The 23,862-nt window shown below is 45.3% G+C and overlaps 3 protein-coding genes across 4 annotated transcripts; 2 read left to right on the top strand and 1 right to left on the bottom strand.

The window, feature by feature from the left end:
• Positions 1–49: 49 nt before the first annotated feature.
• Positions 50–4,861, top strand: tmed6 (transmembrane p24 trafficking protein 6). Its single transcript, XM_003228425.4, has 4 exons — positions 50–2,151; positions 2,676–2,805; positions 3,826–3,977; positions 4,406–4,861. The coding sequence occupies exons 1-4, from the start codon at positions 1,864–1,866 to the stop codon at positions 4,637–4,639; spliced, it is 804 nt and encodes a 267-aa protein (XP_003228473.2). The 5' UTR covers positions 50–1,863; the 3' UTR covers positions 4,640–4,861.
• A 709-nt stretch (positions 4,862–5,570) lies between these two features.
• On the bottom strand, positions 5,571–8,884 carry nip7 (nucleolar pre-rRNA processing protein NIP7). The gene is made up of 5 exons (XM_003228421.4): positions 8,777–8,884; positions 7,040–7,126; positions 6,665–6,803; positions 6,004–6,144; positions 5,571–5,913 (listed from the first exon to the last, which is right to left on the bottom strand). The coding sequence occupies exons 1-5, from the start codon at positions 8,830–8,832 to the stop codon at positions 5,794–5,796; spliced, it is 543 nt and encodes a 180-aa protein (XP_003228469.1). The 5' UTR covers positions 8,833–8,884; the 3' UTR covers positions 5,571–5,793.
• A 24-nt stretch (positions 8,885–8,908) lies between these two features.
• On the top strand, positions 8,909–23,808 carry cog8 (component of oligomeric golgi complex 8). Of its 2 annotated transcripts, XM_062961628.1 has the most exons (7): positions 8,958–9,381; positions 11,948–12,155; positions 12,897–13,727; positions 14,682–14,850; positions 16,255–16,408; positions 16,986–16,996; positions 23,239–23,808. In XM_062961628.1, the coding sequence occupies exons 1-7, from the start codon at positions 9,005–9,007 to the stop codon at positions 23,394–23,396; spliced, it is 1,908 nt and encodes a 635-aa protein (XP_062817698.1). In that variant the 5' UTR covers positions 8,958–9,004; the 3' UTR covers positions 23,397–23,808. The 2 variants fall into 2 exon arrangements, with proteins under 2 accessions (XP_062817696.1, XP_062817698.1); XM_062961626.1 differs by lacking the exons at positions 16,986–16,996; positions 23,239–23,808 and having other exon boundaries at positions 8,909–9,381; positions 16,255–16,830.
• Positions 23,809–23,862: the final 54 nt, after the last annotated feature.

Below are 23,862 nucleotides of genomic sequence, written 5' to 3'. Positions count from 1 at the left end.
AGATGCCACTGCTGAAGTTGCCTGTTAGGTCTGATTACTGTTTTGAACGTATTGCCACAGAAGCTTGATTTTGAATGGGACCTGGGTTGTAGTTTCACTGAAAAGAGGCTGCAGATCAATATTCTGGCAAAACAGTGGTTTTATGATGGCAAAAAGAGCAGGACAATGTAGTTTCTGATATTCAGAGGATCTGTATGTATATTAGAGTCTCACTTATCCAACATTCTGGATTATCCAACGCATTTTTGTAGTCAATGTTTTCAAAACATCGTGATATTTTGGTGCTAAATTCGTAAATACAGTAATTACTACATAGCATTACTGCGTATTGAACTACTTTTTCTGTCAAATTTGTTGTAAAACACGATGTTTTAGTGCTTAATTTGTAAAATCATAACCTAATTTGATGTTTAATAGGCTTTTCCTTAATTCCTCCTTATTATCCAACGTATTTACTTATCCAGCGTTCTGCTGGCCCGTTTATGTTGGATAAGTGAGACTCTACTGTATTAAATACCAAACCTGGGCAAGGATGAGGAATGAACGTAAGTACCAACATAGGATGAAGGTATTGGGGTGCCTGGCTAACTCTGGCTTGGTGCGTCTTTTATCAGTGTTTTTTTTGTTGCAACTTGTGGTGTGTGACTTAACCTGGTCTCCTGTTTGCCTGCCTTTTATATCTGCCAGTTCAGTGTGTGTTGTGTGTGTTAAACCTGGTGCTGGTATTGCTCGGCTTGTCTTATTGCTAGATTTGGAAAATATTTACTTAATGGTAGGAAATGTTTGGGAGAAAGTGTGGACCATAGCTGTGATGACCAGGCTTGACTCCCCGCTTCACCATGAAAACGTGCTGGGTCACATTCTCTCAGCCTTGGGAGAATTGGCCAACAAGGTTGCCATAGGTTGGAAATGACTTGAAAGCATGCAACAGGAACAGTTTCACCCAGAAACACAGAATTGGTTGCTCTGGCTATTGCTGTGCCTCCTGAGCTGTCCTTTCCTAGAACTGTTTGCCCAGTCTCCTGGGCCATTCTCTCTTATCTGCACCGCTGGGAAAGCTCTCTCCTGGGACCCATGATGTGTGTCCTTCGGCTGCAGCGGCCACCAAGGAGAAGTCAGTCTGGTGGAGCAACTTTTCAAAAGCAAGGAACACAGGTGGACAGGAATGCTGCCAATCAGGTTTGTATTCTTTTTTTAAAAGATCTTCGGTCTTTGGTTTGGAAGGAGAAGCCTCGTGGCAAGAGGCAGATTTTGTAAAGGATGCAGTGTGGAAAAGAGCTTGACACAAATAGACTGAGTTGAAGGCTGAAAAGTTATGCATGAGCGCCAAGGATCTCAGATTGTAATGTTTAGTTTCTCTGCATGTTCTCCCAGTGGGTAACTTTTCTTGAGCTCTGCGTCTGTCGCCTTAAGCACAGCTGAGTTCAAAGCTCCACTCAGCTGAGAATCCCATTGGACAGCCTTGGGGCCGGTCTGCCTTGCAGGATGTATGTCAACTTACGTTCTGTATTGAAAAAGTGGTGTGAAAGTGGCAGCTATGATAAATTAACTTGTAGATTTTCTGACTCTTTAGAGCCCTTCGGGCACCTTGAAGAAAAGCAAATTGAGGATCGCTGCAGATTCCTAGGAGAAGAAAAATTTACAGCAGTGATGGAAAATGTCTTGGCTTCCAGTCGGCACTGGACTTCGTGTTCCATCATCCCTGGCGAGTTAGATGGGGTTGCAGGTTTCAAATCTATGGGTTTCCCCCATCCATCCTTCAAAGGGCACCAATAAGGTTTCCTTGAGGAACAAGTGACAAGCGCAAGGCTGCGTGAGTGGCTGAGTTAATCGTTAACCTGATCTGCCTTCCTTCACTGCCAGATGGCCAACTCACACTCCATGAGAGAGAGATCTCCATCTTCCAGGCTCCGCTCCAGCTGTCTTCTCTGCGCCATGTGCCTGCTGTTCCCTTTTGCCGTGATTGTAGCCGCCTTGGGGGGGCTGCAACTGGCTGAAGCCCGCAAGTCTGAGCCCCTGAGCGGTTCCGGCGACCAGCCCCTCTTCCGTGGGTCAAACATGAACGACTTTGCTATTGTCGTTCCAGCCGGCGGCATCGAGTGCTTCTGGCAGTTTGCGCACCAGAGCGGCCAGTTCTACTTCAGCTATGAGGTGGGTGCGAGAGGGCTGCTCTTTCCTCAGATGATGATGATGAGAGTAATAATATTTTCTGTGTTACCCACCTCTCCTCATGGGATCCATTTATTTCTTGCCTTTCTCTGAGTATAGGGCTCGGGAGCTTCCCCTGGGCTTTGTCATCTTGCGGGATTTTGGCATTTGCAGTTGTGAAAGCATCCTTAACATTCTCCATCAGCTTGGGGATATATATACATATATACATACACATGTTTATATATGTGTGTGTGAATGATATATTACAAAAAGTATTAGCAACTCATTTACAGTCTTGCGGGATTTTGGCATTTGCAGTTGAGAAAGCATCCTTAACATTCGCCATCAGCTTGGGGATATATATACATATATACATACACACGTTTATATAGGTATGTGTGAATGATATATTACAAAAAGTAGTAGCAACTCATTTACAGTCTTGGATTACACCTCTTCCTTCCTAAACCACCCAGACCCCCAAAGGGAATTCCCTGCCCAATCTCCTTGTGTCTCCCTTCCAGGTGCAGTGGAGCTCCGGGATCGGCCAAGACAGCAGGCATATCCTGGCCACAGCCAACGACCCCAACGGCCTTCATCTTGGCACCTCGCAGGACATCCGGGGGCTGATCCACTTCCACACTATGGAGACAGGTGACCTAAAGCCCCACCTCGAACCCTCTTAACCTGACCTCCCATAATGAGGAAGCAGGGGGAGGCCAAGGGAAGGGTGTATTTTGACCACAGGTATAATAAAGACCTACCTTAGAAGTAAGGCAACTGGTTGAGAAAGCGCTAAAGCTGGCTTGACTTGGAAGATTGGACCCATCAAAACAAGGACCAGAGCCTTCATTTGACCATTTTACATAAGGAATACCATTATGCTATCCTATTGTAAATAATGGGACTTGAGCCGCCATGGATTTGGGTACCAAACAATCAGCCCTCCTGACTTTGGTATTTGACTTGCCAAAAGAAGGAAAAGTCACAGCTATGGAGGCTACAGAAGAGCATTGGCGAAATGGGCAGCTCAAAACCCCATGTATTCGATCTGGATCCCATTAGTGACCTAAGTGGAGCCTCCGATGGCCTAGGGGATAAAAGCCTTGTGACTTGAAGGTTGGGTTGCTGACCTGAAGGCTGCCAGGTTCAAATCCCACCTGGGGAGAGCACGCATGAGCTCCCTCTGTCAGCTCCAGCTCCATGCGGGGATATGAGAGAAGCCTCCCACAAGGATGGTAAAACATCAAAACATCTGGGTGTCCCCTGGGCAACGTCCTTGCAGACAGCCAATTCTCTCACTCCAGAAGCAACTCTGGTTGCTCCTGACATGAAAAAAAGTGACCTAAGTGCACTCATTCCACTTACCTAACCATTGTATGTCCTTTTGGGTGTCAGAATTCTGCACTGACCACATGCAAAAAGACAAAATGTATCCAGGGCCCACTATTTTTAGCCTGAAGCCTCCAATCCATGTCAATTTTAGTGCCTAGTGGAGAGTAGATTGAGACACACTGAAGGGTTTGAACATACAGATACAAAGGAATCTTATCCCCACGGGCCTTGAAGGAAGCACGTTGAACCTCTTTGCCAGTTTCTCCCATCAATGTGGCCCAGTAGCACTTTTGTGGGAAAGCCTCCTAATCTAAACGCAAATCAAACACTTCCTTGCAGGGTTCTACCAGCTCTGCCTAAGCAACCAGTACAACCACTTTGGGTCGGTCCAGGTCTACCTCAACTTCGGCGTCATCTACGAGGGATTTGACCTAGAGGACACGCCGGAACTCGAGAGACAGAGGCTCAACGACACTTTGGAAGCCATTGATGTAAGTGTTACGAAAGAACCAAGGAGGTCCTGAGAATATTATGTAGCATATGGGAAAAAGTAAATGTGGGACAGACAGGAACTCAAGACCATTCCAAAATAGGGGCTTCTGGTTGTGAAAGGGGTTAAGAGAGAGAGACATGGCTCCTCTTGGGCCAAAGATGTGACGGAGGATACTTATCGGGCACCTTTCTGTCCCAAGGGCCATATTCAATTCGGTTTTTGGGAGCCAATTACACTCTCAGCTTCAGGCTTTGACCCACCAGTAGTACAGCCTTGGGAGAGCCACAGTTGGGAAACAAATTGAGAATAAAACTGAGGAACCATCCAAGCCTGGTGCCATGGGGAAGCCTGGGACGCCAGGCCAAGGCTGGGAAGGGAGAAACTGGCCCTGATTTAGGTCTGTGTTGCTTTGCCTCCCTTGGGCAGGAGAGCACCCGGAAGCTGTTGCTGCAGGTCTTCCACATGTGGCGGCACTGCAGCATCTCCCGCATGAAGAGCACCTCCGACTTCTTCCTTCTCCAGTCCAACCTCAATTATGTCAACTGGTGGTCTGCCGCTCAGAGTCTAGCCATCATCCTCTCAGGCCTCCTCCAGCTCTATTTCCTCAAGCGCTTCTTCACCGTCCGGACCACAACCGACACCCACAAGCCACGCTGCTGAAGACCAGGTGCTTGGCCTGGCCCCACTCAACCATCTCCTGCAGGCCCCAAAAGGAAGGCGGAGCCCTGAAATACCAGGAAAGGGCTAAGGGCAGTGCTTCCGTACATCTTGGCTTGGCTTTCAGGGACCAAATTGGAACGATCCAGGCACCACTGTGATAACTGAAAGGGACTGACTCACCTGCTCTCCATCCACAATAAAGCTGGTCAAGATAAAAGAGCACTCTCTTTGTTGAAGCCTTTCCTAATGCAATGACTGCATGCATTCCGTATACAGCAGAACTGACACTGGCAGCACAGTTAACTCCAGACCCAGTTAATTAACAGGTACTCCATGCAGGTACCACACCTTTCCTTCTGTGCTCCCCTCCACACTATTTGCTTATTGAGCTGAAAATCTGGGGCTGAAGCCAGGACCTCCCCACAATTCATATAGATTCCTAGGTTTTGTATAGGCTTTTTCTTCCATTCTAAAAAGGCTTATTACAGTAGAGTCTCACTTATCCAACATAAACGGGCCGGCAGAACGTTGGATAAGCAAATATGTTGGATAATAAGGAGGGATTAAGGAAAAGCCTATTAAACATCAAATTAGGTTATGATTTTACAAATTAAGCACCAAAACATCATGTTATACAACAAATTTGATAGAAAAAGTAGTTCAATACACAGTAATGCTATGTAGTAATTATTGTATTTATGAATTTAGCACCAAAATATCATGATGTATTGAAAACATTGACTACAAAAATTCGTTGGATAATTCAGAACATTGGATAAGTGAGTGTTGGATAAGTGAGACTCTACTGTACTTAGTGGCAGTCATGATTACTAAAGCAAAGCTGCTTTGTGGCAATTCAGCGATAAAGAGCCACCTAAGCTGGGGATAATGGCAAAGGCTGTATGCCCCACCAAGGAGGCAATCAAAGGCATACAATCAAATATCTTTTATCATTTCCTGCCAGACCAGTTAGGTCTGTGATTACATCCCAAAAAAAAGCATAGCGGTGATACTTGATCCATCACCGAACAAGCGGCTGTTTCTCCACTGCTTCCAAATACACACAAGTAGGCTCTCCAGTCTATAGAAAAGGGGGTGACAAAAAGTCCAGAATATAATCTCTTGTTTTTCCAAGTCTTTGGGGTTCCCTGGACTTAAGTCAGGGTCTCTTCGTGCCGGATGTACTCCCCGATGTCTGCTTGGTGGAAGACTACGATGGCCATGGGGTCCATCCTGCGGCACTCCTGGGTAGACTTGGCCGCCACTCCAAAGCCCTGTGGAAGGAAGATCCAAAGGGAGAAAAGCCCAATTAAGACTCTTGTTTTGAAAAAGAGTCTTCCCAGATCTTTGAGCCGGTCACTCACCAACGGGACATCAGCCATGGAGTAGACCACCACTCCTTGGTACTGGGACGTGCTTTCTGTGATGCGCCCCAAGCCGGACTTCAGGACGTGGTTCCCGTAGAGGAAGGACTGCTCTGCACTGGGCTTCACCCAGACCTTGTACTGTGGGAGGAAGAAAAGGAAGAGACAGCTAGGAAATCCTACAGGCTAAGGAATAAGTCATGTGAAGGTGCACAAAGGTTCACCACCTAACACCAAAAACACCCAGAAAGAAAAAATATATCCTGCAGGCCCCAATGTCTGGGAAAGCGTACACACTGGGAACTCAGCAAAATACTTTTCCTCCTATTGGCAAAGCAGAGTTACAACTATGATAATAATATAATATCTTATATATACATGTAATATTGATACTAATAATGTAATGCAATATAATACTAATAATAATACAATATAATAATATTTATTATATATTAAATGTAATTACTAATAATATTACGGTATAGTGGTATAGTGCAATATAGTAATATATAATGCTGTTATTATGCTATGCTAATGATATAATATATTGTATGCAAATATAACTTGTAAGCCGCTCTGAGTCCCCTTCGGGGTGAGAGAGGGCGGGGTATAAATGTAGTAAACAAATAAAGAGGAGTGAGAAGAGAATGCCCACATTTACCTTTGCATAAGGGGCCAGGTAATCCAAGGCAGTGATGTGGAGGCGGAACTTCTGTGTCTTGGTAAACTTCCCAAAGCAAGTGCCCAAGGAGATCAGGTTCTGGCGGGGAACGTTTGTAGCCAGCTTCAAGATCCTCTCACTAAGAAATAATAATAGTTTTTACTACAAATTGAGGAGGCTTGGGGTGCATCTACAGCAGGCATGGGCCAACTTTGGCCTTCCGGGTGTTTTGGACTACAACTCCCACAATTCCTAACAGCCTACCGGCTGTTAGGAATTGTGGGAGTTGCAGTCCAAAACACCCGGAAGGTCAAAGTTGGCCCATGCCTGCTCTTGAGAGTCAGATCAAACTGCTTTGGCATCCACGGGCCTGACCTGAGGTAGTAGACACGGTCCTTGTGGAGGCGGAAGCAGTAGGCTCCGTCCGGACGCTCGATCAGGAGCTGGATATTCTCCCCGATGCTGCGGAGAGAGAGAAAGAGCCGAAGTCAGGTTTCTATGGGAGTGGAATGGCTTCATGGGGTCCACAGGGTTGAACCATACACATTTATTTATTTCTGCAATTTCTATGCCGCTTTTCTCCCAAGCAGACCCAAGGCGGCTCAGAACATATTTTAAAATGTACATACTAATATCAAGACCATTAATTAAAACCCGGTGGAGCCCCGAGTGGCGTAGTGGATTAAAGCCTTGTGACTTGAAAGTTGGGTTGCTGATCTGAAAGCTGCCAGGTTCGAATCCCACCCGGGGCGAGCGCGGATGAGCTCCCTCTATCAGCTCCAGCTCCATGCGGGGACATGAGAGAAGCCTCCCACAAGGATGATAAAAAAAAACATCAAAACACTCTGGCAACGTCCCCTGGGCAACGTCCTTGCAGACGGCCAATTCTCTCACACCAGGAGCGATTCCTGACACGAAAAAAAATTAAAACCCATGTGTGATGTTCAATGATGCTTAAAACTATCCATGGTTTAAACATTAAAGATATCACAGAGTTGCTGTGAGTTTTCCGAGCTGTCTGGCCATGTTCCAGAAGCATTCTCTCCTGATGTTTCGCCCACATCTATGGAAGGCATCCTCAGAGGTTGTGAGATCTGTTGGAAATGAGGCAAGTGGGGTTTATATTATATATTAAATGTAATATTACTACTAATATTACGGTATAGTGGTATAGTGCAATATAGTAATATATAATACTATTATTGTGCTATGCTAATGATATAATATATTGTATGTAAATACAACTTGTAAGCCGCTCTGAGTCCCTTTCGGGGTGAGAGAGAGCGGTGTATAAATGTAGAAAAGAAATAAATATCTGTGGAATAATGTCCAAGGTGGGAGAAAGAATCCTTGTCTGTTGGAGGCGAGTGTGAATGTTGCAGTTGGCCACCTTGATTAGCATTGGATGAAAATGTATTGAGTATATTTTTTAATGAGGGAAAGGGGTATAAGCCAGCAACAGAGACAATGAAATTTTGGACTTGTGAAACAATATGAGTTGGTTGGTGAAGGTGGCACAAAATAAAGGGAAGGGAAGAGGGGGGAAAGTATAACAATAACAATAATAACAATAGTAATAATAGGGTTGTTGTATGTCTTTCGGGCTGTGTGGCCATGTTCCAGAAGTATTATCTCCTGAATAATAATAAATAAAATATGTATAAGTAGATAAAAGGGTGTAGTAGAGAGATATGTAGTAAAGTTGTAATGGAAAAGTCTAAAACTGATAAGAAATATGTTTAAAGATGCTTGATTTTTTTACTGTCGGATTGTATACAACATGATATTTTTAAGATATTGTAAAATGAGGAAAATGTAAACTTATACATTTTGATTGATAAATTAATAAAAAAAAAACATAGACAGCATTGGATGGCCTTGCAGCTTCAAAGCCTGGCTATTGCTGCCCGGGGGAATCCTTTGTTGGGAGGTGTTAGCTGGCCCTGATTGTCTCCTGTCCAGGAAAAGAAAAGGGCCTGAGGGCGGGAATTGTGGGAGTTGAAGTCCAAAACACCTGGAGGGCAGAAGTTTGCCCGTGCCTGCTATAACAATAACAACCACCCACTCCTCCAGCAATTAGGAACCTCCAGCAGCCGTGGGCCCGAAGCTTACTATTTGGAGAGTTTCTCGAAGAGCGCGCGGGTTTCTTCTTCGGTGAGCGGCCGCATCGTGGAGGCTTCGAAGCAGGAAACTGAAACGGGAAACCGGAAGTGGCGCAATGTTGCCACTCCCGGAAGTGGCTCAATGCTGCCACTCCCGGAAGTGGCTCAATGCTGCCCCTCCCGGAAGTGGCCGCGGTGTTGCCATAGCGATCACTTCCTGCTCCACGTCGCGGCCGTCATGGCGGCTCTTGAGGAGCCCTCCGCTCCTGGGCCTTCGGGGCTTTCAGGGCCTTCGGACTTGGAGGAGGCCAGCCTCCTGGCCTGGCTGTTCCGCGGGCGAGGTCAGGCCCCGGCTTCTTCTCCTTCCTCGGGAGAGGAGGCCTACCTGGGCCGGCTGTCCGGGCTGGGCCTGGAGGCGCTGCGGAGGGAGCCCGGGCGCCTGGCCGAGGAGCGGGCCCAGCTGGGCGCCCAGACCCGCGCCCTGGCCTTCGCCCACTACAAGACCTTCATCCGCTCCGCCGAGTGCACCGCCCAGACGCGCAGAGGCTTCTCCGGCACCGAGGCTGGCCTCGACCGCCTCCTCGCCCGCCTCCCGCCCTTCGCCCACAGCTGCCGGTGAGCGATGGAGGGACCCCAGAGGCCATCCAGCCCCACCCACCCCCTTTCTACCACACAGGACAGGCACAGTCCAAGCCCTCCCCGTAGATGGCCATCCATCTTCTATAATAATAATCTTACCATGTCAGAAGCAAATTGAGAATACAGTTATGACGTACAGTAGAGTTTTACTTATCCAAGACTCGCTTATCCAAGGTACTTGATTATCCAATACGTTTTTGTAGTCAATATTTTCAATATATCATGATATTTTGGTGCTAAATTCGTAAATACAGTAATTACTACATTGCATTAGAGCCCCGGTGGCAAAGTGTGTTAAAGCACTGAGCTGCTGAACTTGCAGACTGAAAGGTCCCAGGTTGTTGCTCTGGCTTCTGCCAACCTAGCAGTTCGAAAACATGCCAATGTGAGTAGAGCAATAGGTACCGCTCTGGCAGGAAGGTAATGGCACTCCATGCAGTCATGCCAGCCACATGACCTTGGAGGTGTCTACAGACAATGCCGGCTCTTCGGCTTAGAAATGGAGATGAGCACTAACCCCTAGAGTCAGACATGACTGGACTTAACGTCCAGGGGAAACCTTTACCTTACTTACTACATAGCATTACTGCATATCGAACTACTTTTTCTGTCAAATTTGTTGTATGGTTTGGTGCTTAATTTGTAAAATCATAACCTAATTTGATGTTTAATAGGCTTTTCCTTAATCCCTCCTTATTATTCAAAATATTCGCTTATCCAAGGTTCTGCCGGCCCGTTTAGCTTGGATAAGTGAGACTCTACTGTATTATATATGTGTGTGTATAAATATATATTTGTGTGTGTATATATATATTATATGTGTGTATTTTTAAAGGTACATAAAAACTTAGCATTGTACTAGATTTCCTTTGACCAGAATCTGGCCACTTGGAGTGCCTCTGGCGTTGCCATAATAAGGTCCTCCCTTGTGCATGTGGCAGGGCTCAGACCGCTTTGGAGTCTGGTCTGTGGTTTGCTCTTCGCCACACTTTGTGGCCTCATTTCATAAGGTTGGCTCTGCATCTTGTGGTGCCAGAGCGCAGTCTTTTCAGCACCTTCCACGTCACCCAGTCTTCTGTGTGACCAGAGGGGAGTTTCTCATCCAGTAGAATCATAGAATAGTAGAGTTGGAAGAGACCTGATGGGCCATCCAGTCCAACCCCCTGCCAAGAAGCAGGAAATCGCTTCTTGGCAGGGGGTTGGACTGGATGGCCCATGAGGTCTCTTCCAACTCTATCATCCATTGATTGAAGTTCCGGCTTTTAGCCTGCCACTTTTGGACTCTCACTTGCTGAGGTGTTTCTGCAAGTATCCCTGTAGATCTTAGGAAGCTATTTCTTGATGTAAGGCGTTGACTTACTGGTTGATATCAGAATAGAGGATGGGCTGGATATGTCAATGCCTTGGTCCTTTCATTACTGGCTGCTACTTCCTGATCTCTATAGATCTTAGGAAGCCGTTTCTTGATTTAAGGCATTAGCATGCTGGCTAATATCTGAACAGAGGATGGGCCGGAGATGTCATTGTCTTGGTTCTTTCATTGCTGGCTGCTACTTCCTGGCAGATATCAAGTGGTGCAGTACCGGCTAAACAGTATAATTTCTCCAGTGATGTTGGGCATAGATATCCTGTGATGATGTAGCATGTCTCATTAAGAGCCACACCCACTGTTTTAATGTTTTGAGATGTGTTCCACGCTGGGCATGCGTATTCAGCAGCAGAGTAGCAAACCACAATGTAGTAGCAATATCTTCACTGTATCTGGCTGTGATCCCCAGGTTGTGCCAGTCAGCTTTCATATGATATTTTTTCTAACACCTACTTTTTGCTTTGTAGAAAAGCAGTGCTTCTTGTAAGTCAGAGCACGGTCCTCAATAGTAGTAATAATAATACCGTAGAACTGTAGAATCCTAAAGTGGGAATGGCCATCCAGCCCAACCCTGTTCTCCCAGGTAGAGAGACACAGTCCAAGCCCTCCCGGCTAGTGGCCATCCATCCTCAATAGTAATAATAATATTTTATTATTTATTTGAGAAATTTATATCCCAGTTTTTTCTGAGCACAGGCCCAAGGCGGTTACAACAGAATGAAAACAAACCCATTAAAACATAAACATTTGAAACTGCAAACACAATTAAAACAGTGTGAATATTAAAATCAAGATAAAAAGTCAGAGCTTTGGCTACCACTTGTTTGGCTTAATTAAACTCTTCCGCGAAAAGGAACATCTTCACACCCTTATAGAACCATAGAATCCTAGAGTAGGAAGGCCATCCAGCCCAATCCAGGTCTCCCAGACAGAGAGACACAGTCCAAGCCCTCCCGACAGATGGCCACCAGTCTGGACTCTTAGGGGGCCTAGAACACTATGTAACCAAATTTGAAAAAAAAGGTACTGTTGCCCATTCAGTCCTACCCCCTTCTCTCTGCCAGGCAGGAGCTGCCACCAAGCTGGAGATCTAAAGGTTCAGACAGATCGCCCATCTCTCTTTTCCTGGGAGGCTTGTGTGTGAACTCATTCTGGCTCCTTTTCTTCCTCCAGAAACTTCATGCGGGAGGCGGAGCAGATTGCGCAGAGCCGCCGTATGAACAACCTGACCCTGAACCGCCACACGGAGATCCTGGAAATCCTGGAGATCCCTCAGCTGATGGACACCTGCGTCCGCAATGGGTACTACGAGGAGGCCCTGGAGCTGGTGGCTTACGTCCGCCGCCTGGAGAAGAAGCACGCCTCCATTCCCGTCATCCAGGTGCTTTAGGAGGAGGAGCTGCTCTAATTGGGGTGGGATGGGGTTAGAAAGATCCAGCAAGCACATCTGTGGTGGCCTTTGCACTGGCTTAACTGCTTGGTCTCTTTGGCTTGACCCCAATGACCCAGTGGTTTGATCTCCCAGCAAAGCTCTCATCTAGGAGTGTTAGGCCCATCTGTGCTGTCCTTATATTCCAGGATCTGATCCCAGGTTATCTGCTTTGAACTGTAACACAATATAATAATAATAATAATAATAATAATAATAATAATAATAATACACTATTATAATTGTATATTTATATTACATGTAATATTACTAATAATATTACAATATAATCGTATAGTACAATATAATAATATATAATGCTTATGTAGTGCTTATATTGTGGTATACTAATAATATAATATATTGTATGTATATATAACTTATAAGCCGCCCTGAGTCCCCTTTGGGGTGAGAAGGGCGGGATATAAATGTCGTTAATAAATAAATAAATAAGATGGATTATATGGGTCTCTGCTGCCATATAATTTATGATAAGAAGATAATCTGGGATCAGATCCTGGGATATAGGGCAGTGTAGAAGGGGCTTTAGTAGATGTCAAGATGGACATGAGTGAGCAGTGTGATGCAACAGCTTTAGAGGTCCCTTCCAGCTCTAGGATTCTAACCAGGCCTGCCCACCTTTGATCTGGATGTAGATGGAGTGATTAATGTGATTCTCCTCCTCCACCGCAGGGCATCGTGGCTGAGGTGCGCCAATCTTCCCAGCTGATGTTGACCCAATTGATCCAGCAGCTGCGCACTAACCTCCCGCTGCCTGCCTGCCTGCGTGTCATTGGCTACCTGCGCTGCATGGATGTCTTCACGGAGGCGGAGCTGCGCATCACCTTCCTGCAGGCCCGAGATGCCTGGCTGCGCTCCGTCCTGGCCGCCATCCCCGAGGAGGACCCCTACGTTCACGTGACCAAGACCGTGGAGGCCTGCCGCGTCCACCTCTTTGACGTGGTCACCCAGTATCGAGCCATCTTTGCTGACGAGGAGCCACTGGTGCCGGTCCCCGGGCAGCAGGAGGCCCTGGGCGAGGGGGCCCTCTTCCACGGCTGGGTCCTGCAGAAGGTTTCCCAGTTCCTGCTGCTGCTGGAGCGCGACCTGCAGCGGGGGGCCGGCGGCCGGCTGGACTCCTTGCTGGGCCAGTGCATGTACTTTGGCCTCTCCTTCAGCCGGGTGGGGGCTGACTTCCGAGGCCAGCTGGTCCCCATTTTCCAGCGCGCAGCACTCCTTGCCTTCCAGAAGGCCACGCAAGAAGCCGCCAGCAGATTCCGAGAGGAGATGGACTGCTACACATTGGTCTCGGCCCCGGCAGTCCTGGGCAGTGCCCTTCCAACCCCTCCCGTGGGGCAAACTGCGCAGCCAGGGACCTTGCAGCCCCCCATGGGGCTCCTGGACTTCCCACCCCTGGCCTGCTTCCTCAACGGCATCCTGGCCGCCTTCAATGACTTGCGCCTATGCTGCCCGGTGGCCCTGGCTCCGGAGGTGGCTGCAGCCGTGGAGGAAGCGCTTCTCCAGGTTGGCCCCCCTCTTCTTCCTGTTTCATTTTAGCCTTTGCTTTGCACTGTTTAATCATATGCACCTTGAGAAAAGTAGGGAGGAAATCCATACATTATCTGCAGTGAAGGGAAAAGGGGAAAGCTCTGATATTGCAGGTAAATGAGCATTTGAGATGTTTCACTGATAAAGCGCAAAATGGTCTTGACCAACAGCTGGCTTTGAACATGACATTATTAGGAAGGGTTCTTTGGATTTCCCACTGGCCTTTTCCTCGAAGGGGCAAATTTCTTCTATTTCTTCAGTTTCTTTTATAATATATTATTGTTATAATTAATATATTATATTATTGTTAAACTGCTGAGCTGCGAAACTTGCTGACTGAACGGTCAGTGGTTCAAATCTGGGGAGCGGGATGAGCTCCCACTGTTATCCCCAGCTTCTGCCAACCTAGCAGTTCAAAAACATGCAAATGTGAGTAGATCAATAGATACTGCTTTGGTGGGAAGGTAACAGTGCATTATTATTGCTAGTATTATTTTAAGCCTAGGAGGGCCTTTTTTTCCTTTTTTTGTTGAAAAAAGCATGTGTCGAAGAGGGTTGTTCCCAAGAGGGAATGTCATTCCCCAGTGATTCCCAAACTCTGGCTCTCCAGGGTTTTTGGGCTTCAACTCCCAGAAGCTCTGGCCACTGGTCAAACTTGCTGAGGCTCATGGGAAAGGAAATCCCAAACTCTTGGAGGGTTTGGGAATGGCTGCCTGAGTCACTGACTTTTGTCCATTGCAATCCATGGCTCTTCCCTTCCTTGTCTTTCTGTGTCTCCAACTCAGGGAGCGGCACATGCCATCATCCCTTGGGGCTTTTCACTTTGTGGGAGAAGGCTGTCCACTTGGAGCCTTGGTGGAACTGTGCTCTCTCCCTCGGTGTCCATCCTGTGGTCATTCCAATCCCGCTCTCCGTGTCTCTTCCTTGCAGGTAGCCAAGGTCATCCTGGCTTTCCATCGGGCTGAGTCCATGGCCTTCAGTGGCCGAGAGCAAGAGCTTTTCGTTCAGTTCTGCACCGCGTTCCTGGAAGACTTGGTGCCCTACCTCAACCGCTGCCTCCCGCTCCTTTTCCCAGCTGCTCAACTGGCACAGACGCTGGGTAGGGTTCTCTTTGCTCCTAAGGGTCGTTCAGTCCAACCACTTCTGCCTGGCAGAAAAAGCACAATCAAAGCTGTCCTAACAGATGGCCATCCAGCCTCTGCTTAAAAGCTTCCAAAGATGGAACCTCTTGGGAGTCACATTGAAGGGGCTGTTGGAGGAGGGCAGGTCATAGTTCAGTGTCCTGTGGCTCCACAGACGATCCACCTGGTCAGCTTGGAGGCTGTTATTTATTTATTGTATTTATTTACAGTATTTATATTCCGCCCTTCTCACCCCGAGGGGAATCAGGGCAGATCACATTGTACACATATAAGGCAAACAGTCAATGCCATATAACATAGAACAGAGACAGAGGCAGAGGCAATTTAAACCTTCTCCAACTTCCAGCTTCCTGAGGGTATGCTTGATTCTGGCCACAGGGAGAGCAGTTGTTTCATCCACTGCGATGGCACTTGCTCATTCCAATGGCGGCTGGGTGATTTTTATGGTGTCGTAAATTAGCCTTTCCACATATAAGTGGTACCTAAATTTCCTACTTGATAGATGCAACTATCTTTTGGGTTGCTTAGGTCAGCAACAAGCAGGGGCTATATTTTATTTTTAATTGTTAGGTGCTCACCCCGACATGGGCTGGCCTCAAACTCATGACCTCTTGGTCAGAGTGATTTATTGCAGCTGGCTGCTAACCAGCCTGCGCCACAGCCTGGCCCCAGGTAAAGAGACCTGACCAAAGCAGAAGAACAGAGTGGGACTCTGACACCACTCTAATAGTTGCTGACAGTTTTTTATTTGATTCACATAAAAGGCTAACAAATAAATACATGAAAATCAGATTATTAAATACAGTATAAAATACACCATTAAAATACTATATAAATCATTAAAATGCTACATATATCAGTGGCAAGATATGCCTTTAAAATACTATATAAGATACTGCATGGACGAGCACCTGCATAATTAAAAACCAGGTAAAACCAGGTAAATATAGCAGTATTAAAACATAAGCAGGGAACACCTTGGATATAAACAGCCACTATAGGTTAAAACCATCCGCAGCACAGTCGACTGCAATATCAGAAATTAATCTTGTCCGGATTTTCTGTGCTGCCCGGGCAAAAAGAGACACCTTGTGAGTAACCACAGGGTTAGTGTCAGACAAAAAGTAGAAAATCTTTTCTGAGAGAGTATTGGTTTGAAGGAGATCAAGAACAGGCCCCAGGATTTTAGTTCTTGGCTCAGAATACAGAGAGCAGGAAAACAAATAGTGAGGCAAATCTTCAATTTCCGGGGCCCCACAAACGCATAAACGAAGAGCCACTCAGGCCTCAAGGGGAATGCTCTCTGCATAACTTAATATTTGAATGCCTTCTCTCTTTCTGTCTTCCTTCTTTTCTCCCAGGGGTTCCTCCGACTCAGCTGCACAAATACGGGAGCCTGGGCTGCGTGGACGAGCGTCCGGTCCGAGATCTGCTCTCCTCCATCCTTCCTGAGAAAGAGACTGCCCTTCCTTTGCCTGCGGAGGAGGAGGAAGCCCCGGCCCAAGAGAGCCCTCCGCTTCCCTTGGAAGTCTCGGACTCAAAGCCGGTCGCAGAGCCCACGGTTGTTGCTCTTCCGGAGGCGGAAGAGAGGAGCGCTCCTTCTGGCGACGCTGCGTAGATGAGGGCCTCCTCTTACTGGAGAGTGGTTCATTATTGGGGCTTAAATACTCAACTGGAGATTCGACGGTTCGATCTTGGGCTTCCTTTGCAAGGAGAGGAGGGGTGAGGCCTGGCTTTTCGTGGCTCTGTCAAGACGCCAGGCCTGGGAATGCGAAGGAAGAAGAATCTGAACAATCAACACGGTTTGCATGTGGATTCTTGAAGCAGCGAAACAGGAGCCCCATCACAGACTGTTCACGGAGCCTCTTTCTGCCCTACCTTGATTTAAAGAGGACAAATACAATGAAATCCTAAAATAAATGAATATATTATTTTAACAGTGTAGCTGCCATAGATAAAGGCAAAGCTTTCCCCTTGACATTAGGTCTGGTCGTGTCCGATTCTGGGGGTTGGTGCTCATCTCCAATTCTAAGCTGAAGAGCCAGCATTGTCCATAGATACCTCCAAGGTCATGCGGCCATGGGCATGACAGCATGGAGCCCCGTTACCTTCCTGCTGGAGCAGTACCTATTGATCTACTCATATTTGCATGCTTTTGAACTGAACTTTTGAATATTTAAAAGGTAAAGGTTTCCCTTGACGTTAAGTCCAGTCGTGACCGACTCTGGGGCTTGGTGCTCATCTCCATTTCTAAGCCGAAGAGCCGGCATTGTCCATAGACATCTCCAGGTCATGTGGCCAGCATGACTGCATGGAGCGCCGTTACCTTCCCGCCGGAGCGCTACCTATTGTTCTACTCACATTGGCATGCTTTCAAACTGTTAGGTTGGCAGGAGCTGGGGCTAACAGCAGGCACTCATTCCACTCCTGGGATTTGAACCTGGGACCTTTTGGTCCGCAAGTTCAGCAGCTCAGCACTTTAACACACTGTGCCACCAGGAGCCCCATATTAATATGAATATATATTACATATTAAATGGAATACAGTAGAGTCTCACTCATCCAACATTCGCTTATCTAATGTTCTGGATTATCCAACGCATTTTTGTAGTCAATGTTTTCAATACATCGTGATATTTTGGTGCTAAATTTGTAAATACAGTAATTTCTACATAGCGTTACTGCATATTGAACTACTTTTTCTGTCAAATTTGTTGTATAACATGATGTTTTGGTGCTTCATTTGTAAAATCATAACCTAATTTGGTGTTTAATAGGCTTCTCCTTAATCTCCTAATTATCCAACATATTCGCTTATCCAACGTTCTGCCGGCCCGTTTATGTTGGATAAGTGAGACTCTACTGTATTACTAAGAATATTACCATATAATGATATAGTACAATATAGTAATTTAATGCTTATATTGTGCTATGCTAATAATATATTGTATGTAATGATTTGTTAGCCGCTCTGAGTCCCCTCTGGGGTGAGAAGAGCAGGATATAAATGTAGTAAATAAATAAATAGTTTGGCAGAAGCTGGGGCTAACTGTGGGAGCTCCGCCTGCCCCCCCCCTCGGATTCGAACCACCGACCTTTTAGTCTGCAAGTTCAGCAGCTCAGCGACTTAATCCACTGCGCCACTGGGGGCTAATAATAATAATAGTGTTCGACTTCTGATTTTGTGAAACGAAATCCAGCATATCTATCTTGTTTGCTGTGTCATACAATAAAATAATAATAATAATAATATGCAGTAGAGTCTCACTTATCCAAGCTAAATGGGCCGGCAGAAGCTTTGATAAGCGAATATCTTGGATAATAAGAAGGGATTAAGGAAAAGCCTATTAAATATTTAATTAGGTTATGATTTTACAAATTAAGCACCAAAACATCATGTAATACAACAAATTTGACAGAAAAAGTAGTTCAATGCGCAGTAATGTTATGTTGTAATTACTGTATTTACGAATTTAGCACCAAAATATCACGATGTATTGAAAACATTGACTACAAAAATGGCTTGGATAATCCAGAGGCTTGGAGAAGCGAGACTTGGATAAGTGAGACTCTACTGAAATAATAATCTTTATTTATACCCTGTCACCATCTCCCATAGGGACTCAGGGCAGCTTACAAAATAGCATGCAATGGTGCCATACAATAAATAAATGCAATACAACAAGAAATAAAATCAATAACACAATACATAAAGCCAGACATATAAAAATAACAAAAGCAACCTCTATTCAATAGAGTCAATAAAATATGGCTGTAGCTATTGATTAAAAGATCCATACAAACAATTTATCATCCAAACAAACAAGTGGAGCTGCCATGGAGGTAGACACTCTTTTTCAAATTTGTATAATCGAAGACTTTCACGGCCAGAATCACGGACTGGGTGGCCAATGTGTCAAGATTAAAAAAAAATCAAGATTAAAAAAAAATTGCACTTTGAATTGGGACCGGAAACTTATCGACAACCAGTGGATAGTACAATAAAATACAATGGCTCCAGACAAAGGATTCCTCCAGGCAGTAAGCAGCCAGACCTTGAAGTTGCAAGGCTATTCAATGCTAATCAAGGTGGCCAATTGCAACCACACTCGCCTCAAACAGACAAAAGAGTTCTTTCTCCCACCCTGGACATTATTCCACAGATATATAACCCCCATTTTGCCTAGTTTCGAACAGACCTCACAACCTCTGAGGATGCCTGCCATAGATGCAGGCGAAACGTCAGGAGAGAATGCTTCTGGAACATGGCCAGACAGCTTAGAAAACTCAGCAAACCATGAAAGCCTTCCACAATGGATGCAGGGTTTTGTTTTTGTTTTTTGTGAAGATGCCTCTTTCAGCCGCTAGAGGGCGCGCGTTTTCCCCATTGCGAGCTGTTGAAGACTACATTTCCCAGCATCCCCCGCTTCTTCCGGGTTCTTCAATGGCGCCTGGCAGGTGAATCTGAATCCATTGAGAGCGTGGCGGCAGGTAGGAAGGAAAGAAATGTTGTTTTTCCCCCAACTTCAAAGCCCATTCAGTGACATTTGAAGAGAAACTTGGTCTAGAATAGGCCTGGGCCAAGTTGGGCTTTCCCTTGAGGTGTTTTGGACTGCAACTCCCACCATTCCTAACCGCCTCAGGCCCTTTCCTTTTGCCCCTCAGCCGCTTAAGCGGCTGAGGGGCAAAAGGAAAGGGCCTGAGGCGGTTAGGAATGGTGGGAGTTGCAGTCCAAAACACCTCAAGGGAAGGCCCAACTTGGCCCAGGCCTGTACTACACATAATTTAATATTATATCCCTGCTTAAGCAGTACCTATTTATCTACTCACCTTGACTCAGGATAGTTAACTTGCAGAAGGAAGTATTTATTTATTTGCTACATTTATATCCCACCATTCTCAACCCGAAGGGGATTCAAAGCGGCTTACAAATCATATTTATATACAGTGTATTATATCACTAGCACAGCACAACACTAGCACTACCGTGTTTCCCCGAAAATAAGACAGTGTCTTATATTAATTTTTGCTCCTAAAGATGTGCTAGGTCTTATTTTCAGGGGATGTCTTATTTTTCCATGAAGAAGAATTCACATTTATTGTTGAACAAAAAATGAACATTTATTATATATTGTACAGTAGTTGTCATTACAAACCAACATAACCAGACAAACTCTGAACCCTATCATGAATTTCTTGTTACTACCATTATTTCCATGTACAACTGGTATGTACATTTACCAATCCTGCATGCTCTGGTGTTCTGTTTCGCAGACGCTGGGCATGCTTCCAAACAAAAAAGTTGCTAGGTCTTACTTTTGGGGGAGGCCTTATATTTAGCAATTCAGCAAAACTTCTACTAGGTCTTATTTTTCGGGGATGTCTTATTTTCGGGGAAACAGGGTACATACCAGCCTATTGCACCACACCAATAGACTCTAATATTACATGTAATATTACATGTAATAATATATATTTAATATTATTATATTGTATTATTAGTATTATATTGTATTACATCATGATATTATCAATATTACATGTACAGTAGAGTCTCACTTATCCAAGCTAAACGGGCCGGCAGAAGCTTGGATAAGGGAATATCTTGGATAATAAGGAGGGATTAAGGAAAAGCCTATTAAACATCAAATTAGGTTATGATTTTACAAATTAAATACCAAAACATCATGTTACACAACAAATTTGACAGACAAAGTAGTTCAATACACAGTAATGCTAGGTAGTAATTACTGTATTTACGAATTTAGCACCAAAATATCATGATATATTGAAAACATTGACTACAAAAATGGGTTGGATAATCCAGAACGTTGGATAAGCGAGTCTTGGATAAGTGAGACTCTACTGTATATTGTATTACATCATAATATTATCAATATTACATGTACAGTAGAGTCTCACTTATCCAAGACTCGCTAATAATAATAATAATAATAATAATATATAATTATTATATTGTATTATTAGTATTATATTGTATTACATTATAATATTATCAATATTACATGTACAGTAGAGTCTCACTTATCCAAGACTCGCTTATAATAATAATAATAATAATAACTTTAATTGTATTATTAGTATTATATTGTATTACATTATAATATTATCAATATTACATGTACAGTAGAGTCTCACTTATCCAAGACTTGCTAATAATAATAATAATAATAATAATAATAATAATAATAATAATAATAATAATAATAATTTTATTTTTATACCCCGCCTCTTATCTCCCCAAAGGGGACTCAGGGCGGCTTACATGGGGCCAAGCCCGAATCAAAACAATAGCAATATAAAACACAACAATAGACAAAAGACATGCACAATTATAAAAATCTAAACATTAGCCAATAAAAACAAATGACAAGAATTAATAAAAACATGGATTAAAACAGAGAGGTTGTAAAAGTAGACTGGGTAAGGTGCACCATATAAATATTGTAAACATGAGGTGACTGATAAAGTGCTGCAAATTCTTGGAAGTGCAAACCTTATCCAAGGTTCTGGATTATACAAGGCATTTTTGTAGTCAATGTTTTCGATACATCGTGATATTTTGGTGCTAAATTCGTAAATACAGTAATTACAACATAACATGACTGCGTATTGAACTACTTTTTCTGTCAAATATGTTGTATAACATGATGTTTTGTTGCTTAACCCAAATCATAACCTAATTTAATGTTTAATAGGCTTTTCATTAATCTCTCCTTATTATCCAACATATTCGCTTATCCAAGGTTCTGCCGGCCTGTTTACGTTGGATAAGCGAGACTCTACTGTATACCTTTATGGGCAGGGATTTTGTTAATGAGCCCACAAACCCAACAAACAGTTCTTGCTGTGGTCATCCATTACCTTAGCAACCTCCCATGTTTTCTTCCTAATTGATTGTTCTGCATTCCCAACAAATAATTCCTTTCCGGTCTCTGTTTTGCAGGCAGCTGGACAGAGCCGTCATGGCGGTTTGCTGGCCGAAGCCTGGAGCGCTGACAGCATTGAGCCGGATTGTTCTGGACAATCCTTGCATCCGTTCCTCCTCTTCCCTTTCTTCCTCTCCTGCGACAAAACAGCGTAGTTACTGGCAGTACCTCCGCCGCAAGGTCCTGAAGCCCCCCGTGCCCCCTTTCAGCCGCGTCTGCCAAGTGGGGGACCCTGTCCTGCGCTCCCTGGCTGCTCCTGTGGAGCCTTCGCAGGTCACCGGGAAGGACGTGCAGGCCCTGATCCAGAGTCTGGTGCGCCTGATGCGGAGGGAGCGCTGCGTGGCCCTCAGCGCCCCGCAGGTGGGCGTCCCCCTCCGGGTCTTTGTGGCCGAATACCCCACGAGGCTCTTGGAGGAGCACCCTCCGGATGTGCGCCAGGCCCGCCAGATGGCCCCCTTCCCCCTGAGGGTCTTCATCAACCCGACGATGCGGGTCCTCGATTCCCAGGTGGTCTCCCATCCAGAGGGCTGCCGGAGCGTCCACGGCTTCTCCGCCTGCGTCCCGAGATTCCTGGCTGTCCAGGTTGCAGGTGGGTCGACACTGGGGAATTGCATCAGCATGGAATGTGGCTCTATCACAGGCATGGCCGAACTTTGGCCATCCCTCCGGGTGTTTTGAATTGTGGGCGTTGAAGTCCAAAACACCCGGAGGGAGGGCTAAAGTTTGCCCAGGCCTGGTGTCGATATAGCAGACCCATCTAATCATTGAATGTAGATGATTCCATTGGAAATCCTGGAGCCAGTTTGACTACTCAGATGGGGTTGACTCAAACCACAGAGCACTGATATGTATTAAGGGGCTTTTTTTTGCTGGGCTTTAGAAAAGCTTTAAAGACATGGCTGTGTGGTACGAATTAAGGTTTTTGCGCAAGGTTCTGGATGAATGGATTTAATTACATATGTGTTTTAAGTTTTATATTGCATTTTAAACTGTATTATTAATTGAGGTATAGGTACTGTGATGTTTTTACAATTAAGTTTTTAATTGTAGAAGGGTGAGGGTATAAATGCTGTAAATTAAATTAAATTAATTAATTCTTTTGTGCATTTGTTGTCAAATCATAGCAGTTTGATGCTAGCTTTGAAGTGTGTGAAATACTCAGTGTAGATTGACAAACCCTTGCCCTGGAAGGGAGGCAGGAGGTGGTGCAGTGGTTTGGACAATGACTCTTGAGGGAAATTGTTCAGTCAAGGTTTCTAGAGCCAAGAACATCTTGCTCTCTTGGCCCGGATACCATTGGGTCTGATTTTTTCCCACCCGCACCCTACCTGAGCATAAGCACCTGAGTCCCTTTGGAGTTCAATTTCTCATGTCTCCTCTCTTGCTTTGATCAAGGCCTGAATGAAGCGGGAGAAGAGTCCTCCTGGGAGGCCTGCGGGTGGGCGGCCCGCATCGTGCAGCACGAGATGGACCACCTGCAGGGAATCCTCTATGTCGACAGGATGGAGAGCAGGACCTTCACCAGTGTGCGCTGGGCGGATGTCCGCGAGTGACTGGAGGTGGGCGGAGGCAGCGACAGGAGACTGTCTGTTGCCCTTGCGCTCTGTGGTGAGGTGGGGTGAAAAGCAGGGTGTTCAGATGCAGCATCCTCACTCCCCAGTTTCTCTTTGGAGCAATACTGTCAAAGTGGGCCCTGCTGCAGCAATAAACCCTCAGTGCTCTGCCTATGAGGCTGCAAGGTGAGGTGGGATTAAGTGGCTGAGGGGCAAAAGGAAAGGGAATGGTGGGAGCTGAAATCCAAAACACCCGGAGGGACAAACTTTGCCCTTGCTTGCTTTAAAATTAGTGAATGTGACAATATTTTCCTGCCTTCCTGGTCTGTTTCATTTCCTGCACATCTTGCTTGCAGATTGGGGGCTCTGATGTTTCCCCAGGTGAGATAAAATAAAAAATTATGCCGTTGCATTGTTTAGTAGGAAATCTATATGAATATATATATATATACATAAAGGCAACAAT

Source organism: Anolis carolinensis, unplaced genomic scaffold (genome assembly GCF_035594765.1).
Source record: "Anolis carolinensis isolate JA03-04 unplaced genomic scaffold, rAnoCar3.1.pri scaffold_9, whole genome shotgun sequence".
Classification (NCBI taxonomy): Eukaryota; Metazoa; Chordata; class Lepidosauria; order Squamata; family Dactyloidae; genus Anolis; species Anolis carolinensis.
The sequence above is the reverse complement of the archived record's forward strand: the minus strand, read 5'-3'. Positions and strand labels throughout refer to the sequence as shown.

Excerpts from the sequence above, each read along its gene's own strand:
- cog8 (XM_062961626.1), top strand. The coding sequence starts at position 8,909 with ATGCTGCCACTCCCGGAAGTGGCTCAATGCTGCCCCTCCCGGAAGTGG. Across the intron at positions 9,382-11,947 it reads CCCTTCGCCCACAGCTGCCG|AAACTTCATGCGGGAGGCGG; the intron begins GTGAGCGATGGA and ends TTCTTCCTCCAG. Across the intron at positions 12,156-12,896 it reads CCTCCATTCCCGTCATCCAG|GGCATCGTGGCTGAGGTGCG; the intron begins GTGCTTTAGGAG and ends CCTCCACCGCAG.
- tmed6 (XM_003228425.4), top strand. The coding sequence starts at position 1,864 with ATGGCCAACTCACACTCCATGAGAGAGAGATCTCCATCTTCCAGGCTC. Across the intron at positions 2,152-2,675 it reads AGTTCTACTTCAGCTATGAG|GTGCAGTGGAGCTCCGGGAT; the intron begins GTGGGTGCGAGA and ends TCTCCCTTCCAG. Across the intron at positions 2,806-3,825 it reads CTTCCACACTATGGAGACAG|GGTTCTACCAGCTCTGCCTA; the intron begins GTGACCTAAAGC and ends ACTTCCTTGCAG.
- nip7 (XM_003228421.4), bottom strand. The coding sequence starts at position 8,832 with ATGCGGCCGCTCACCGAAGAAGAAACCCGCGCGCTCTTCGAGAAACTC. Across the intron at positions 6,145-6,664 it reads ACCTGGCCCCTTATGCAAAG|TACAAGGTCTGGGTGAAGCC; the intron begins GTAAATGTGGGC and ends TTCCTCCCACAG. Across the intron at positions 5,914-6,003 it reads CCATGGCTGATGTCCCGTTG|GGCTTTGGAGTGGCGGCCAA; the intron begins GTGAGTGACCGG and ends TTCCTTCCACAG.